The 14504-nt window shown below is 48.7% G+C and overlaps 1 protein-coding gene across 1 annotated transcript; it reads left to right on the forward strand.

Annotated features, from left to right (window-relative positions):
- The first annotated feature begins 1310 nt into the window (after nucleotides 1–1310).
- IRX1 (iroquois homeobox 1) lies at nucleotides 1311–7138 on the forward strand. The gene is made up of 4 exons (XM_068936287.1): nucleotides 1311–2016; nucleotides 4740–5748; nucleotides 6308–6380; nucleotides 6744–7138. The coding sequence occupies exons 1-4, from the start codon at nucleotides 1753–1755 to the stop codon at nucleotides 6799–6801; spliced, it is 1404 nt and encodes a 467-aa protein (XP_068792388.1). The 5' UTR covers nucleotides 1311–1752; the 3' UTR covers nucleotides 6802–7138.
- Nucleotides 7139–14504: the final 7366 nt, after the last annotated feature.

Genomic DNA, 14504 nt, shown 5'->3' on the forward strand with positions numbered 1-14504 from the left:
AGTCCGGAGGGTCGGGGCGAAAACCGGCCCGCCCTCGGCCTGCCGTCGCCCGCCACCCCCTCGCTCCCCGGTTCCCCCGGGGGCCCTGGGAGGGCCCGGCCGGCGCTGGGAAGAGGAAAGTTTGCGGGGCCGCCGGGGCAGTGCGAGGCTCTGCCGGCCCCGGCGGCGGACGGGCCACGTCGAGGAAGCTCGCAACATAACGGGCAGGTCAGAGTGACAACTAATTTCCTTCGAGGCGGCCGAGTCCCTCGGAGAAGGGTCCTTTGTCTCCCGCTGCCCCTTCGAGCCAGCTCTAAGTGAAAGGGGGAAGAAGAAGAAGAAGAAGAAGAAAGAAACCTCCCTACCTCTGATCATTGTTAATCACGATAACGTCAACAACACGCGTTGGTCCTTTCGCCCTCCCCTCCACCCCGCGTTTCCCTGCTGAAATGGGCAGTTTGGAAGTTTTGACAACCCACAAGCCGGACAGGCCCCCCCGCTCGGGGGCGAGGGCTGGGGGGCTTCTGTGCCCGTTGGCACACGTCTCCACTGTTGATTTGCGGGATTATTTATGGCTAATATTCCGCGGGCTGTCGCAATGCCTCTGATAATTGTCCCCGAGTGTCAATCGGTCGGCAGGGCACGGGGGGAGGGGGGGAATCTCTGCAGGGCTTTTTTTTTTTTTTTTAACTAAGGGTTTCTGGAAAGAACTGCTACGAGCCCTTTGCCTCTCAGCAAAGTTGTGTGTGTGTGTGTGTGTGTGTGTGTGTGTGAGCGTGAGTGTGTGTGTGAGTGTGGCGTTTGCGGGTTGCTATAGATAGACCACATTTATTTATTTATTTGGGTGCTTTTTTAGTGGTAAATTGTTACCAGTCGCCTGGCTGCAAAGCCCCCTTTTCCTCCCGCGGCCACTCTCATTTGTTCCTGAGTCCAACGACGACAAGGGGGACTCAATGTTAAAGGTGGAAAAAAACAGCAACACAGTTGTTTTTGTTAAAAGGGGACACACTAAGGCTGCGAAACAGCAAAACCCCAATGTTGGACAGCTGTAAAATCGTGTAGACAGGTTGTCATACAGCAGTGGGGGCTTTTCTGAAAGGAGCCCATTGCTAAACATTAAATACACACACAGCCCAGCCCAGCAGCTGCGCGGACGCGCACGCACACACCCCCCCCCACCCCGAGGAGAGCGGCCCAGGCTGCGCTGCGCACCACGTGCTGCACCGAGGGGGGGGGGCGCGGGGCGGCGCTTGCAGCTCAAGTGGATGCCAATCAAAACATCAACTTCAAATTGTATCTGAAAGATCAGCCTAGGACCTAAGGGCAGACACATCAGTTGGAGCTCAATTGTTGATCAGATCACATCTAAGGGATTTAGGAGCACAGAAGAGCCGAGATTTGAGGAAAGACACCCCACTGAATCCTTCCACACTCCTCCTCCTCCATATCTAGGTTGCAATATTTCTCTGACAGAAAGAAATCAGAACGAAAAAAGAAAATTATCGGCTCGATTTCTGTTCTCTCGCCCTGCCTGCCTCCAGTAAGGAGGGGCAGGGGGGAAGGAAAAAAAGAGAGACAGAGAAAGAAAGAGAGAGATCCAAAGAAGCCCGGGTTTGCTCCGCTCCCCTCCCCGGCTGTTCAGGCTCCCTCCTCCCACTTTTTTTTTTTTTTGGTATAATTCCTCCCCCCCTTTTTTTTTTTTTATATTTCTGCCGCTTCTGCTGCTGCCGCCACTGCCGCCGCCGCCGCCACCGCCGTGCCCGCGCCCTGGAGATGTCCTTCCCCCAGCTGGGCTACCCGCAGTATCTCAGCGCCAGCCAGGCGGTGTACGGGAGCGACCGGCCCGGGGTGCTGGCCGCCGCCGCCGCCGCTGCCGCCGCCGCCGCCGCCGCCTCGGGCCGGCCCGCGGGCGCCGAGCTGGGCAGCGGCTCGGCCGCTGTCACCTCGGTGCTGGGCATGTACGCGAGTCCCTACAGCGCCCCCAACTACAGCGCTTTCCTGCCCTACACCGCCGACCTCAGCCTCTTCTCCCAGATGGTGAGTACGGGCGGCGCCGGGCCCCTTCCCCTCCTGCCCCCGGCCCCGCGGGGCGGAAAGCGGCCGGAAGGCGCGGAGGGAGAGGGGCTCCGCGGAGAGGGAGGGCTGGGGACAGGGAGGGAGCAGCCTGGGCTTCGCGGAGGCCGCTCTGCACCGCGCTGGGCTCGGCGCGGCTCTGCTCCGCGGCGCTCCGCGGGGCTCGGCGCTCCCGCCGCGCGGCTGCCCGGAGCGGGCGCGCTGGCGGCGGCCGGCGGGACCCGCGGCGGAGAGGGCTGCGCGGTGTGTGTGTGTGTGTGTGTGTGTGTGTAAGGGGCGGAGGGCTGGGGGCACGGCGCACGCCGCGCTCCCTCTCTAGACACAGTACGAACCGGCCCGGTTGCTCCAGCCGGGCAAAACTCCACCGAGTTTTTCTTCTTGGCAGAGGAAGAGCTGTGCAGGACTCCTGTCCTTGCTGTTGACTTTCCCTAGCAACTCGGCTTTTGTTGTTGGTGTTGTTGTTGTTGTTGACGGGTGATATTGTTGGTGCTGTTGTTTAAACTGGCTTCTCAATGCGCTCCTCTTTCCATCTGATCATTTTCTTTTCCATGGACCTGTAAGCAGGTTCCGTTTGAAAGGCCAAAGTGCAGCTTAGGTAGCTGGCACGTCCTCTTATTTTAAGACATTTTCTTTGAGCCTTGAAAATGGTCCCTTCAGTTCCCTGAACTTTTCATACTCTGATTATGGCGAGTATCATAGATTGAATTTGCATCTAGGCGAAGGAGTGCGCCTACATCCCATTATAGGCATCGAAGCAGAAAGGCGTATTCGCACTAACTCTAAAACAAATTACCGTTACCCTGATTGTCCGCGATTTTTTTTTTCCTTGAGAATGCATTGAGTAAAAAGTGAAACAGTTTGGGTTTGTAACCAGCTATTTTTATCTCTGATGTCATTCAAACGTTTTCCTTGCTAAAAACTGCAAATTTCGCAGCGGCGGTAAGCATAGGTTCCACTTTATTTCTAAATGCCTCTCTTTTCTACCCCTCTCCCCCTAAACATAATGTGTGAAGATTTATAACTGGGTGCACGTAAGGCAGAACTTGTGAGGGTTTTAAATGTATATGTGTGCATATATATAAAACATATGTAGGTAGGTAGGTAGGTATGTTTTTGAACAAAGGTCAACATCTGAAATCAGGTCATTTTTTTTGTGTTGCAAACATTTCTCCCGAAAGCATTTTCAGTAAACCGCATTTCCTACTTTTTTTAACCTTGATTTTGGTAATGCAGTAAAAGTTGACACAGAAGCAATGAGTGATTTACAAGTGGCTTCTTCAAAAGAATTCCCAACAGAGATTACAGAGAAATATCATTTCAGCAACAATAACAAAATACAACGGAATAAAGGGAGTGCAGAAAGCCTACTCTGTAACACATTATAAAAATTACATCAGGCTCCTTAACGATGGCATTCTTCTCTTTGTGTATAAGCTTTACCTCTGAAATTAAAATATACGTTCCTTTTAAACTGTTTGACAAAGTTAGATCAGTTTCTTTGCGGACATTTTTAAAGACGTTCATTTTTTAGGCTCACATAAAATTTCACGAGATTAGTGTTGTGAATATTTTTCTGGACTAGAAAAAGTAACATTGTAACAGAAACAAGAAAAAACGAAAACGGCTTTAAATGTTACATATCCAGGAACAGTTCCATTTCCTGCTGGCAAAGGTGTCCTCTTGATTTACTACAGTGATAATTATTTGCCATGACAGTGATATTTTGAAATAAATTCTAGATTTCTTACAATTTTGAAATCATGAGTTAAAATACTAAGTTAATATCTGGACAATTTGCGGCAATAATGAAGCCTAATGAGGTTATTAGAAAGATAAAATGTTATTTAACAAAACACCTGACGGGATAATTTGACTTGCTGTGTTTTACTACTGATGATAAAAAGAATATTGATTGCAAATAAATCACCGTCTCTAAACGCTTGTAAACAGTTTGTGTTTGCTCTGCTCAGATCAAAGTAAAACTTATGAGATAAAGTATCTGCATATACGTATTCTACAGTGCATGGATCAGTTTTCATTACAGAGTTCAAAGGCTCTCCTAGCAGAAGTTAACATTTTACATCATAATCTTACAGTATTTGGGGGGTGTATGCAACATATTTTCCAGAAGAAGTGTGTTCGTACCGAACCATACGAAACTGCGTTCATATCCCTAGTCTCGTTTCACGTCAACTTATTTTTAAAGGCAGATCTGGGGCCAAATAAGAATGCTCTGGATTTACTGGTAGTATCCTCCCGGATATTTTGCAGATAATTACAGTGCTGTGTGCAGGCATTAGTTTGTACCTGGCGTAATACTTGTTTTTTCCTGCCCGATTATTTCGACCACACAATAAATTGTCTCGTCGAGGCGAATGTGAACTTACTGCGTTTCCATCTTTTGATTTGCTTTGGTTTGCAGAGAAAATGCGCATAGCGTTTGGCAGCCCCCAGTTTAGTCCATCTCTTTTCCTTTCTCTGCGAGAAGGGGGGATCGTTTGGGAATACCTCTATCCGATCTAAACGTGAAGCGCCTGGAGCGGGGAGGGCCGAATTTGACTGTGAAGACCCTTTGCACTGTTCACAGGCGCATTCCGGCTCCCGGAGTAGCCTATTCAGGTCTGTTAGAGACGCTAACGAGATAATTGATGTGCTTTTTCCTCTCCACTTGTCTGAATGTGTTGCAGGGCTCCCAGTACGAGCTGAAAGATAATCCGGGTGTCCACCCTGCTACCTTTGCTGCCCACACTGCCCCTGGCTATTACCCCTACGGACAGTTCCAGTACGGAGATCCCGGGCGGCCCAAAAACGCTACCCGGGAGAGCACCAGCACCCTCAAGGCCTGGCTCAACGAGCACCGCAAGAACCCCTACCCCACGAAGGGCGAGAAGATCATGCTGGCCATCATCACCAAGATGACCCTCACCCAGGTCTCCACCTGGTTCGCCAACGCCCGCCGGCGCCTCAAGAAGGAGAACAAAGTGACCTGGGGCTCCAGGAGTAAAGATCAAGAAGATGCCAACCTTTTCGGGAGTGACAATGAGGGAGACCCCGAGAAGAATGAAGACGATGAGGAAATCGACCTGGAGAGCATAGACATAGATAAAATCGACGAGAACGACGGGGAGCAGAGCAATGAGGAGGAGGAGGAGAAACCAGAGCTCCTGAGACAAAGCAGTGAAGAGGAGCACTTGGAAAAAGAGAAAGATTTGGCACTGTCAGGAGCTGAAGGGCTGAAACCCAAAGACACGATGGCCATGGTGAAGGAGGCCTCCGACACGCGAATCATAAGTCCCAGTGGACAGAACAATTTACAGATGCCATCTCTCAGCAAACCCAAGATTTGGTCTTTGGCAGAGACTGCAACCAGTCCTGATGGCGCCCTGAAGTCTTCTCCCCCTCCGCCCCCTCCTCCCCAGGTTAACCACACTTCCCCACAGATCCAGCATCCTGCTTTTCTCCCTAGCCATGGACTCTACACATGCCAGATCGGCAAATTTCACAACTGGACAAATGGGGCTTTCCTCACTCAGAGTTCCCTGCTAAATGTGAGGTCCTTTCTGGGAGTAAACCATCACCACGCTGCTCATCACAACCACCACCTCCAGGCCCAGCAACAGCCTTCTGTTTTAACAGCAACCCTGGGAGCCCTAAGTGGCGAAAAACCTTCAGAGAGGACCAGTCCCAAACACATAGGTAATGCACCCTGCAGAGATCGCCCCGCCCCCCCCCCACCCCTAAGAAAAAATAACCACACACACACATGAACACACAAACTTCTCCTTGAGGGACGGTGTCAAATTCAGCCCTGGTGTAACCGATTGCTCTTAATGGAGTTAGAGAGTTTACCCTAGTGTTCAGTTTCTCCTCCGGCGTGTTGATCGCATGCTTTAAGTCCATTTCATGTGGACTATTACATTCTCACTCTGTATGCCCGTCAAATAAGTTAAGAACACAAGAATAACGCTGTGCAACTTGTTCTCTGAGCTTTGCTTTCTTTCCTTCCTGGCCCTCATCTTCAAGCCATTTCAAAGACAATCCAAACTGTGGCAAGGAAAACTTGCGTTCTGCTTAAGTATTGGGAGTAAGGGTACAACCGTGTAACAGTGCTATACATACATACATACACATGTACATACACTGTCTGAACAAGAGGAGGAGAGGGAGGTGCGTCCTCTGCACTTTGTACAGATTTTTTTTATTGTTAATCTAAAAAGATTCTCCTGCTTTTTTTTTGTTTTCTTTCTCCTTCTAGAAAGAGAAAATGTACCAAGAACTGAATCCCCACCTCAGCCGCTAAAATCGCCTTTCCAGGCTGTCCGTGACAAGTGAGTTTGTTTGTTTGTTTTCACTGCAGGAATGTTACTTATGCGAAACGCAGTGTTTGAATAATGAAAACTAATTATAACACCTAATCATCACCATAATAATACATACAAACAACAAGAGTAACATAAAAGTTGCTATAATCTTTTCAAAGTTAGGCTAAATTACAGTTGTACATAGCCAGCCTGTAACTTTTCTGAAACTTAACAAACCCCAAAGATATTGTGCGAATTACACTAGCGAAAATGATTTCTGTGCATTTAACTAAAAGTAGGGTGCTATAGCAATAGACAGGCGATTATAGGAAAAATTCTTTTTTTTACTGAAAGATTGTTACGTCTTTTTTTCCCCCTTTCCCCCTGCAGCTCTTTGGCTCAGCAAGAGGGAACACCGCGAATTTTAACAGCTCTCCCTTCTGCTTGATTAGATGGTTTGGTGAAAAAAAAAATTGCAAAGACTGGTATTAAGGACAGGAAAAAAAAAACGGAAACGATATAAACGACTCCCATCAATCTCTTTTTGCAATAAGGTGGTGCAAATCCATAAAAGCGATTACACAAATCTGTAGATGGATCCCCTTCTTCATTGTACCATTTCAGATCGTGTTATTCTAACCATTCTTGGATTATTTGTTTGGTAAATGTTTCCCATGTGTTTGTGTTTTTTTCTGTATATAGAGTGATTTCAGAATGTAAATAGCGCGTCAGCAAAACTTGTCTAAATCATATATTTTTGTCTAATAAACTAAATGAAACTATGAGATCTCTTCAGATATGTATTCTGTTGTTGCAGATCTTAAACATATTACAAATCTATTCAAACATTATTTGTTTCCTAAAAGTCAAGGGTTTTTTTGTCTTTGGGTAACTAACCTTAAAATACTAAATCCAGGCTTTTAATGAGCTATTTTCCCGAAACCAAACTACGATTTCCCTTTTCATACATGTAGACTTAAATAACTGATTGAAGCTGATTATGGTTAGCAAAATTAAAGTTAGTTTTTAAATTCTGATAGATAAGACCTGTTCTGTAACAACCTTTTTTCGAATATAAAGGGAACAGACTTCCATATGTTATACAATAGTTTCTTAGAGAAAAAAAAAGAGAAGATTTCTCTCAGCTCCCTAGAGTATAACCTTACTTTCTAAACCAGTTCCTAAATTGAATCAAGATCTTTTGTCTTCCATCTTCCATTCTGATCAAAGTCGAAAAAAATAATAGACTGGGATTATTTGTAAGCATTTACTTTTAAAATAAATACTGAGGAAATATGACTGTGAAACATCTTTCCTATGAGAATAAGTAAAATCTTAGCAGAAAAATGGCAGCTATTGCACTTCCCAGAAGAAAGTTCTAAGATTACGATCTGTTGGTTGAAAAGAGACTGGCAGAGAGAATGTATCGGTTTATAAAAGCATTAACCTTCCAAAGACAGTCCGTTATAATGTGTAATATTTTGAATGTTTACTTCTTTTTTCTCCTAAATGAGAACACTAAATGAGCATTGAGGTGCTAATAAGATACCAGATGGTTGTTGATGGTAGAAAATGGAAAGAAGCAGCTGGGAAAGTCATTAAGAAATAATGTGGTGACGCCCTATCCAAACTGAAGCAACCTCAAACCAAGACTTGTCGGAAACAAGATGAGATTTTCAAATAAAATATTAATAAAATTTTTGTCAGAGATCAGAATATCGATCTTGATTTAGCTGCAAAATCATTGCGAGTAAAGACGGGTCTAGGTAAAACTATCGCTTAGAGATCTGCTGACAAAGCAATGGAGGTGGTAGACGTCTATTTTCGCGTTTACCCAAATGGATCTGATGAAATAGAATTGCGCGGGATATCTGAAGGGCTGAAATGAACGGCGTGCTGTCTTTCGGATAAGAGTCTCATTTTGACGTCCTGCGGGCTTCTAGCATAACATCAATTAGTTTGCTTCAAGGTTTTTAGTCGTTTTTTTTTTTCCTAAATCGTAGATAGTCCTGCATTGGTAACTGTTCCAACAAAAGGGCATGTTACAGTTTTAAAGAAACCATAATAACCTGGCTTTCAGTGAGAAAAAGAGAGAGGGAAGAAACCTTAAGAAAAATGACTTCAAGCTGTAAATAGGCACAGAGCGTCAGATCAGTACTAGCGTAAACTTGACCGATTTGCTTTCTCTTTCATATGAATTTGAAAGAAATAGCTGCAGCCCCAAACCCCTTTGCCTCCTTCAGGCCCGATCCCTAAATTCCTTGCTGTTGGTACATCTGGCACGGAGTAACCCGGCAATCCAGGGTGCCGCTGGCGTGCCGGATCGGGCCGCGCTCCGCAGTCCACTCGGCTTTCATAAATTGGCACCTTCCCTTTAAAAGGAGAGATTACATTTAAAAAGCACACAATGCTGCTCTGTGAGGCTAAGCAAACAAGTTGGTGCCAAATTGGCTTGAGAGGAGAGGAGCGGGGATTACTTTGCGGCGTGCTAACGTAAGAAGGGGGTTTAACAGCGGAGAGCGAGGGAGCGTGCGTGTGCGTGGCCGCCTGCCGCTGCGGAGCGGGGAGCGCGGCGCGGCGAGCGGCGGCGGCGGTCCCCGCGCCGGCCGCTGCGGCCGAGCCGAGCCGAGCCGAGCCGAGCCGAGCCGAGCCGAGCCGAGCCGAGCGGCGCGGGGCCGCTTTGGGCAGGCTCGCAGCGCCCTCTGTGGGTTGCGGATGGCGCCGGCACCTTCCCCGCAGCGGTTGCCGGACGGCGATCCTGGGGCTTCGCCTCCGCCAGGCTTTCGGGAAGGCTGGCCGCCGTTATTGGTATCAGAAAACATGCTCCATAGCGTGTTTCCAATTTCTGTTATCCTGCGAATAGTTATAATTCCCACTAGGTATCTGTTTGGCAGTTCTCCGCCTTCGGGAATCTCGTTACCTTAAGAAGCAGATTCTGCTGCAGGACTTCTTTTGATTTAGCTGTTGTTTTCGTTTGTTTGTTTGTTTGTTTCCCCCTCCCGCCCCATAACCTCAACAATCGTGATGGTCATGTTTACCTCCCAAACCAGGTGAGGTCTATATGGGTCAGGTTTGTGGCTGGGGATGAAGCCCCGAGGGGTGAGTGCCGAGCCAGCACAGAGCACCACCTCTCCGGACAAATCTTTGCGTTTGCTAGGGCTGGGCCGAGGGGGTGAGGCACTCCGACGCCGCCTTGTCCCACCCGCGGCGAGACCGCGCGAGGGACGCGCCCGCGCTGTGCGGCGCCGGTGGCAGCGGGCTGCGCGCTCCGCGCTGCCGCTGCCCCGAGCTGCACAACTCCGCCGTTTATAATAAAGTTTCTGAGCAGGAGAGCAAGCGGCTTCCCTTTCGATTTTGGAAATATCACCCCCCCCCGCGCACCCCCGCCTCCCCAGCCAACTGCGGAGCCGAGCTGAAATATGCTGTATTATTTAAATGCAAAAAGCTCTAGCGTGGATGTATGCCTAAAACACGGCTATCCCACAGAACTGGAGAGTTAGGCTAGCTGTTACTCGAAGGAGAGGGGGGATTCCGTTTGTTTCCCACGTTAACCATGGAAATGTTTCTTCTTCTTCGAGGAAGTTTCAGTGGGAGCGGATGCGTGTGTTCATTTCATTATCGACTGAGTCCCTCAAGATCATATGTTTGACGGGTCCCCGGTTCGCTGCCACTTGCAGGAGACCAACGTTAGCGTTTCTCTCCGCCGCGCGGAGCGTGAGCACGGCGGCATTCCGGCTCCGCAGGCACAGCCTCCTCCGGCTCCCCGGCCACAGCAAGTTTAGCAAAGGACTTCAACGCGCCTGACTGCACTTTTAGAAACTAGCAGGGTATCCATATTGCCCTAGGTTTCAGCTGTCACGTGAGCAACGCTAGGCACGATCGTTTACGTCACCTTGGCAGGAAAATATTTTGTAGCTTTCTGTCATATTTTCCATTTTCATTGAGATCCTGCTGGCAGATGTACATGAGCAAATACCGCAGGGCAGGGAGAATAATGAAGGAAAGGCTTAAGCTAAACGATTTGCCTTAATTGGGAATGCTTCGAGCTGATAAGAATAAATTAGAAAGTCCTAATTTCCTACTTCTCTTGTCTTTTCTCAGCGATGGCGGGACCCGAACCTGATAAATAAAGTCAATAGGAAAATTTGCATTGAACTGAATGGGAGATACCTCGAGTCATCTTTCTGTCTTTTAGAACAAGATATATTTTGTTGTTATTTAAAAGGGGGCCAGAAAACATTTTTCATACACATTTGCACAATCCTCCGGTAAAATCGGCTCCCTTTCTTGTGTCTATTATTATTTACTTAGCATTAACCAGAAGGCCAGAAATGTAGAAAAGGAACGAAAGCACGCTGAAAAGTTGATACAATCCTGAGTTCAGCCAACTCCGAAATCAGCAACGGCAAGAACCCACTAAGAGCAAACGGAAGCTTTACGGGGGTTTAGCTTTGTCACAGAGACACAGTTATGAAACGTGCTCATTGGTATGCGTGCCTCATTTTTTATTCTTTTTCTATTTTCTTCTGGAAGGGCGTCTATTTTTAACTAGGAAGGAAAAAAAAAAGCCCGATGAAAAGGAGAAAATTAGTAGGGTGCATTTGCTTCAACGGGCTCGTCCTTATGATTCTTGTTTTCAGCTCGTGTCATCCCTTTTTAGTGCTTCGGTTGATTCTTTTTTTTTTTTTTTTTTGGTAAAAAACCTGGAGCAAGCCCGCCGAGGTGAAGGTGCTGCTGACAGTGGCAGGGAGCTGTGGCGGGGGCGCGCTCCGGGCCGCCCCGACGGGCCGGGCTGGGGGCAGCGCCGCGGCGGGCGGGGGGCCGGCTCCGACCCGCTTCATGGATCTCGTTAGATCGCCCGGTAACTTTCACTGGGTGATCATGTTTTCCTCCCCCCGCCCGCCGCCTTTTCACGGGCGCCGATCAATTATTCACCAGCACATTTATCTCCCCTGCAATATGGAGAATTCATATTCATATCTCTGTTTTAGTGGCCTGACACTGATTAATGCAATATGCACCGCGGCTCCGAGTACGGCTCCACTCTATGAATCATGCGCTATAAAGTTTCAATCGTCCTTGTAGATGAGACTATTACAAAGAGCTCAGGGCCGAGGGGGCGGGGGAGGCGGCGGCAGGCAGAAAATGGCTCTCCGCCGCTCCGGGCCGCCGTTCCCGGGTTAAACAGGCTCTTACTTAAATAACCCGGCGGCTGACCGGCAACAATACGGGCCCTTCATTAGCTGCCCCCGGCGGGGATTCCCCGCGCCCCGGCGGGAGGCAGCGGCGCGCCGCCCCGCGCACCCCCGAGCCCCGCAGCCCAACGCCACAGCGTGGCCTCCCCGCCGGCTCCGCCGCGGCGGTTGGCGGCGGTTGCCCGCGCCCCGCCCCCCTCCACCGCCCACACACGCCGCCCTCCCCCTGGCCCCGCGCGCCAGAGGCGGGAAAGGCCGGCCGCGCCGCCGCCAGCCCCTCGCGCACGTGCTGGGCCGGGCTGGCGCCCCGCCCCTGCCCGTTAGGGGCCCCTTCGGCGCCTCAGGCCAGGCGGGAGGCTCCGCGCCGCCATGGCGGGGGGGCTCCCCCTGGGGGTTGCCTGGGCTGGCCTCCAAAGTCGAGAATCCCCGCTGGTAGGCCGTGGGCACCACCATCCCACCCTTCCTTGCCCTGGCTCCAGGGTTACTGCTCGGCAGGGAAGGTGTTAAAGAAAGGCGTCCAGGCGCGGTCACGTCACTAGTTCCAATGTTATTATTTTTCGATATTTTTATTTTTTAATTGCCGAATGTCCTTAAAAGGCGAGGTGTAAAGAATGGCTGGAGCTGGCAGAGGCATGTTGGATAGACCCTCGGCACACACAGTACAAACAGCGCAGAGAAAGCGCTAGTAAGTGGTTTGTGAAAGGATTTGTCAAAACTTGAGCTTCCAAGTACATTCCCCCCTTCCCCCCCCCGCCCCAGCTTGAATTCAGGGACAAGGATCCTTTAATCCGATGACCACCTCAGGCTGAAATCCTGCATTTTGCACTGACGGCCTGCCCGCAGGCCCGAGCACAACACGCCCCTCTCAGGGGCCCACAGGTAACCACAGACCCCAGACCCGAACTTCCCAGCGCGAATAAAGCGAGCGAGGCTTAAATTAGCCAGGGCAGGTCCTGGACAGCCTGAAGGAAACACAACCTGGATGTGGACTGGTGTCGGGCAGGAGTCGCCGCCTCTGACAGGAAGGGTTTGACGCTGCCGGAGCCCGCTGCCGGCCCCTCGGCCTCTGCTGCACGAAGGGACGCTGCGTGATTTCAGGTTGCCAAGCTGCAAAATTTTTACGTTTCTGCAGTAAATTTTACCTGGGACTAACAAATCACGTAAACCATAGGAACATGTAGTAAACGTGGCCCGCGTGACATGTTTTCCAGCGAAAAGTTACATAAATGACTCCTGGCTAGGTTGGTGTTCCCAATTGTGCGGTGCCCCCATGCAGTTTCGTTCATAGCTTGCCTATAAAACCAGCCATGTGGACAGGAATCACTGCAAGTACCAGGAGACTGAAAACCCCATAGAAATAGGTATTCAAATTTTAAGACTTAGAAAATATGAGCTCTTAAAACTAAACAATGTACTTCTGTGAGGAATTAATTTACTCGAGTCCCTTCACCATTATTAATATTAGTTTTGGCTTCTCTTTTGTGTGCATGAAGAGAATGCATGCATGGTGTTTGTACAAAGTGGAACACCTTTTATCTGTTTTTACTTGCATTGCAAGCATCCTTCATGTCTGATACTGAAACTTGTTTCCCAACACGTTTATGTGGAATCAGACAATGAAAATTCAAGGCACAAACTGAGTCCTGGCGGTGCTTTTCACGAGAGAACAGAAAATGCTAGAGTAAACTCCATGCAGAATTAGAGGTGAGTTTAAAAAATAGTATTTATTTTTATGCCAGATTTATGGCTGACCCACAGAAAACTGAAGGTTTGAGCTGTTGGCCCCACACAATACGTTGTCCTTTGTTGCAGCACAAGTAGCCCCTTCCCTGCGCTGCCTACGGTTCAAAAACAATGAAGCAATCCATTTATTTTGTTGGTCAATTGTAGCACAAAGTGAGGTGGTCAGTGTGGAAAGTTTATCACTGTCTTGTCCCTTTGGAGGAGGCAGAGCATTCACACACCCTCTGCCCCAGTACACAAATGTCAGTCTTTTTGCAGGCTGCTGTTTTCCTTTTGAAGATGCCGATGGTGTCTCTGATCCACTAATCCATTTATCCAGTTTCATGAGTGCATTGGCTGAATACGTTCACAATAGCCTTGCCCAGCTGGAAACAAGAAGTCAGTGAGTGCAGCCGGCACACCCACCACTGCCTGACACCGCTCTCAGATGAGCCTCGAGTACTTGTCTCAAAAAAGCCCACCCCAGCCCCAAAACAAAATCGAAAACAAGCCCCCCAGCCTCCCGTGATGCGCATAACGCTGAGATCTTCCCGGCCCTTAGAACAGAAGTATTTTCAGCACCGTCTGTAACATGCTGGAGGGCTGTATTATTTTCATGATATTCGGCTGTGTCAATGAGGGCTGAAGCATGCTCGAGGAAAAAAATGCCTCGGGGACCCTGCAAACAAGTGCACATTAAAGAAACTGGGCAGTTGCAGCCGAGGGGGAGGGGGCGGGAGAGGCAGCGGGCAACGGGCTTCCTTCCATTTGTGTTCAGAGCTCTTCCGTTATTTGCCAGCTTTTTATTACGTTTTAAATGTATGTTTAATTACCGCTGTTACTGGTAATAACAGAATGTTTGAAAATATTAAATACATTTGTGAGCTTGTGCGAAAAAGAAGTTAAAAGGTGTTCGGTGCGCAGAATGTTAAAAAGATCTCACAATGAAGTGATTAACATTTTTATGAATAAAATTAATCACGCATTAACTCTGCAGCTCAATACATCTGAATGCCAAATGTTGCACAGCAGCCCTTTCCCCTAAACCCAAGAATTTTGGATGCGGTATTGACCCACATCAAACACTTGCCTATTAGTAATGGTAGTGTAGTTATGAGAAGATATTTTAATAATATACATTTACATTTGAGGCAAGCAAATAAAAGGGGAAAAATAAATCAGGGGTACTTTGTCAGGATTTGTGAGGACTGGTAGGCACATAAAGTATATTAAG

The sequence above is a fragment of the Struthio camelus genome, chromosome 2 (genome assembly GCF_040807025.1).
Source record: "Struthio camelus isolate bStrCam1 chromosome 2, bStrCam1.hap1, whole genome shotgun sequence".
Lineage (NCBI taxonomy): Eukaryota > Metazoa > Chordata > Aves > Struthioniformes > Struthionidae > Struthio > Struthio camelus.

Coding starts and splice junctions, on each gene's coding strand:
- IRX1 (XM_068936287.1), top strand. CDS start 1,753: ATGTCCTTCCCCCAGCTGGGCTACCCGCAGTATCTCAGCGCCAGCCAG. Junction 5,749..6,307: donor GACCAGTCCCAAACACATAG/GTAATGCACCCT, acceptor TTCTCCTTCTAG/AAAGAGAAAATGTACCAAGA. Junction 6,381..6,743: donor TTCCAGGCTGTCCGTGACAA/GTGAGTTTGTTT, acceptor TTCCCCCTGCAG/CTCTTTGGCTCAGCAAGAGG.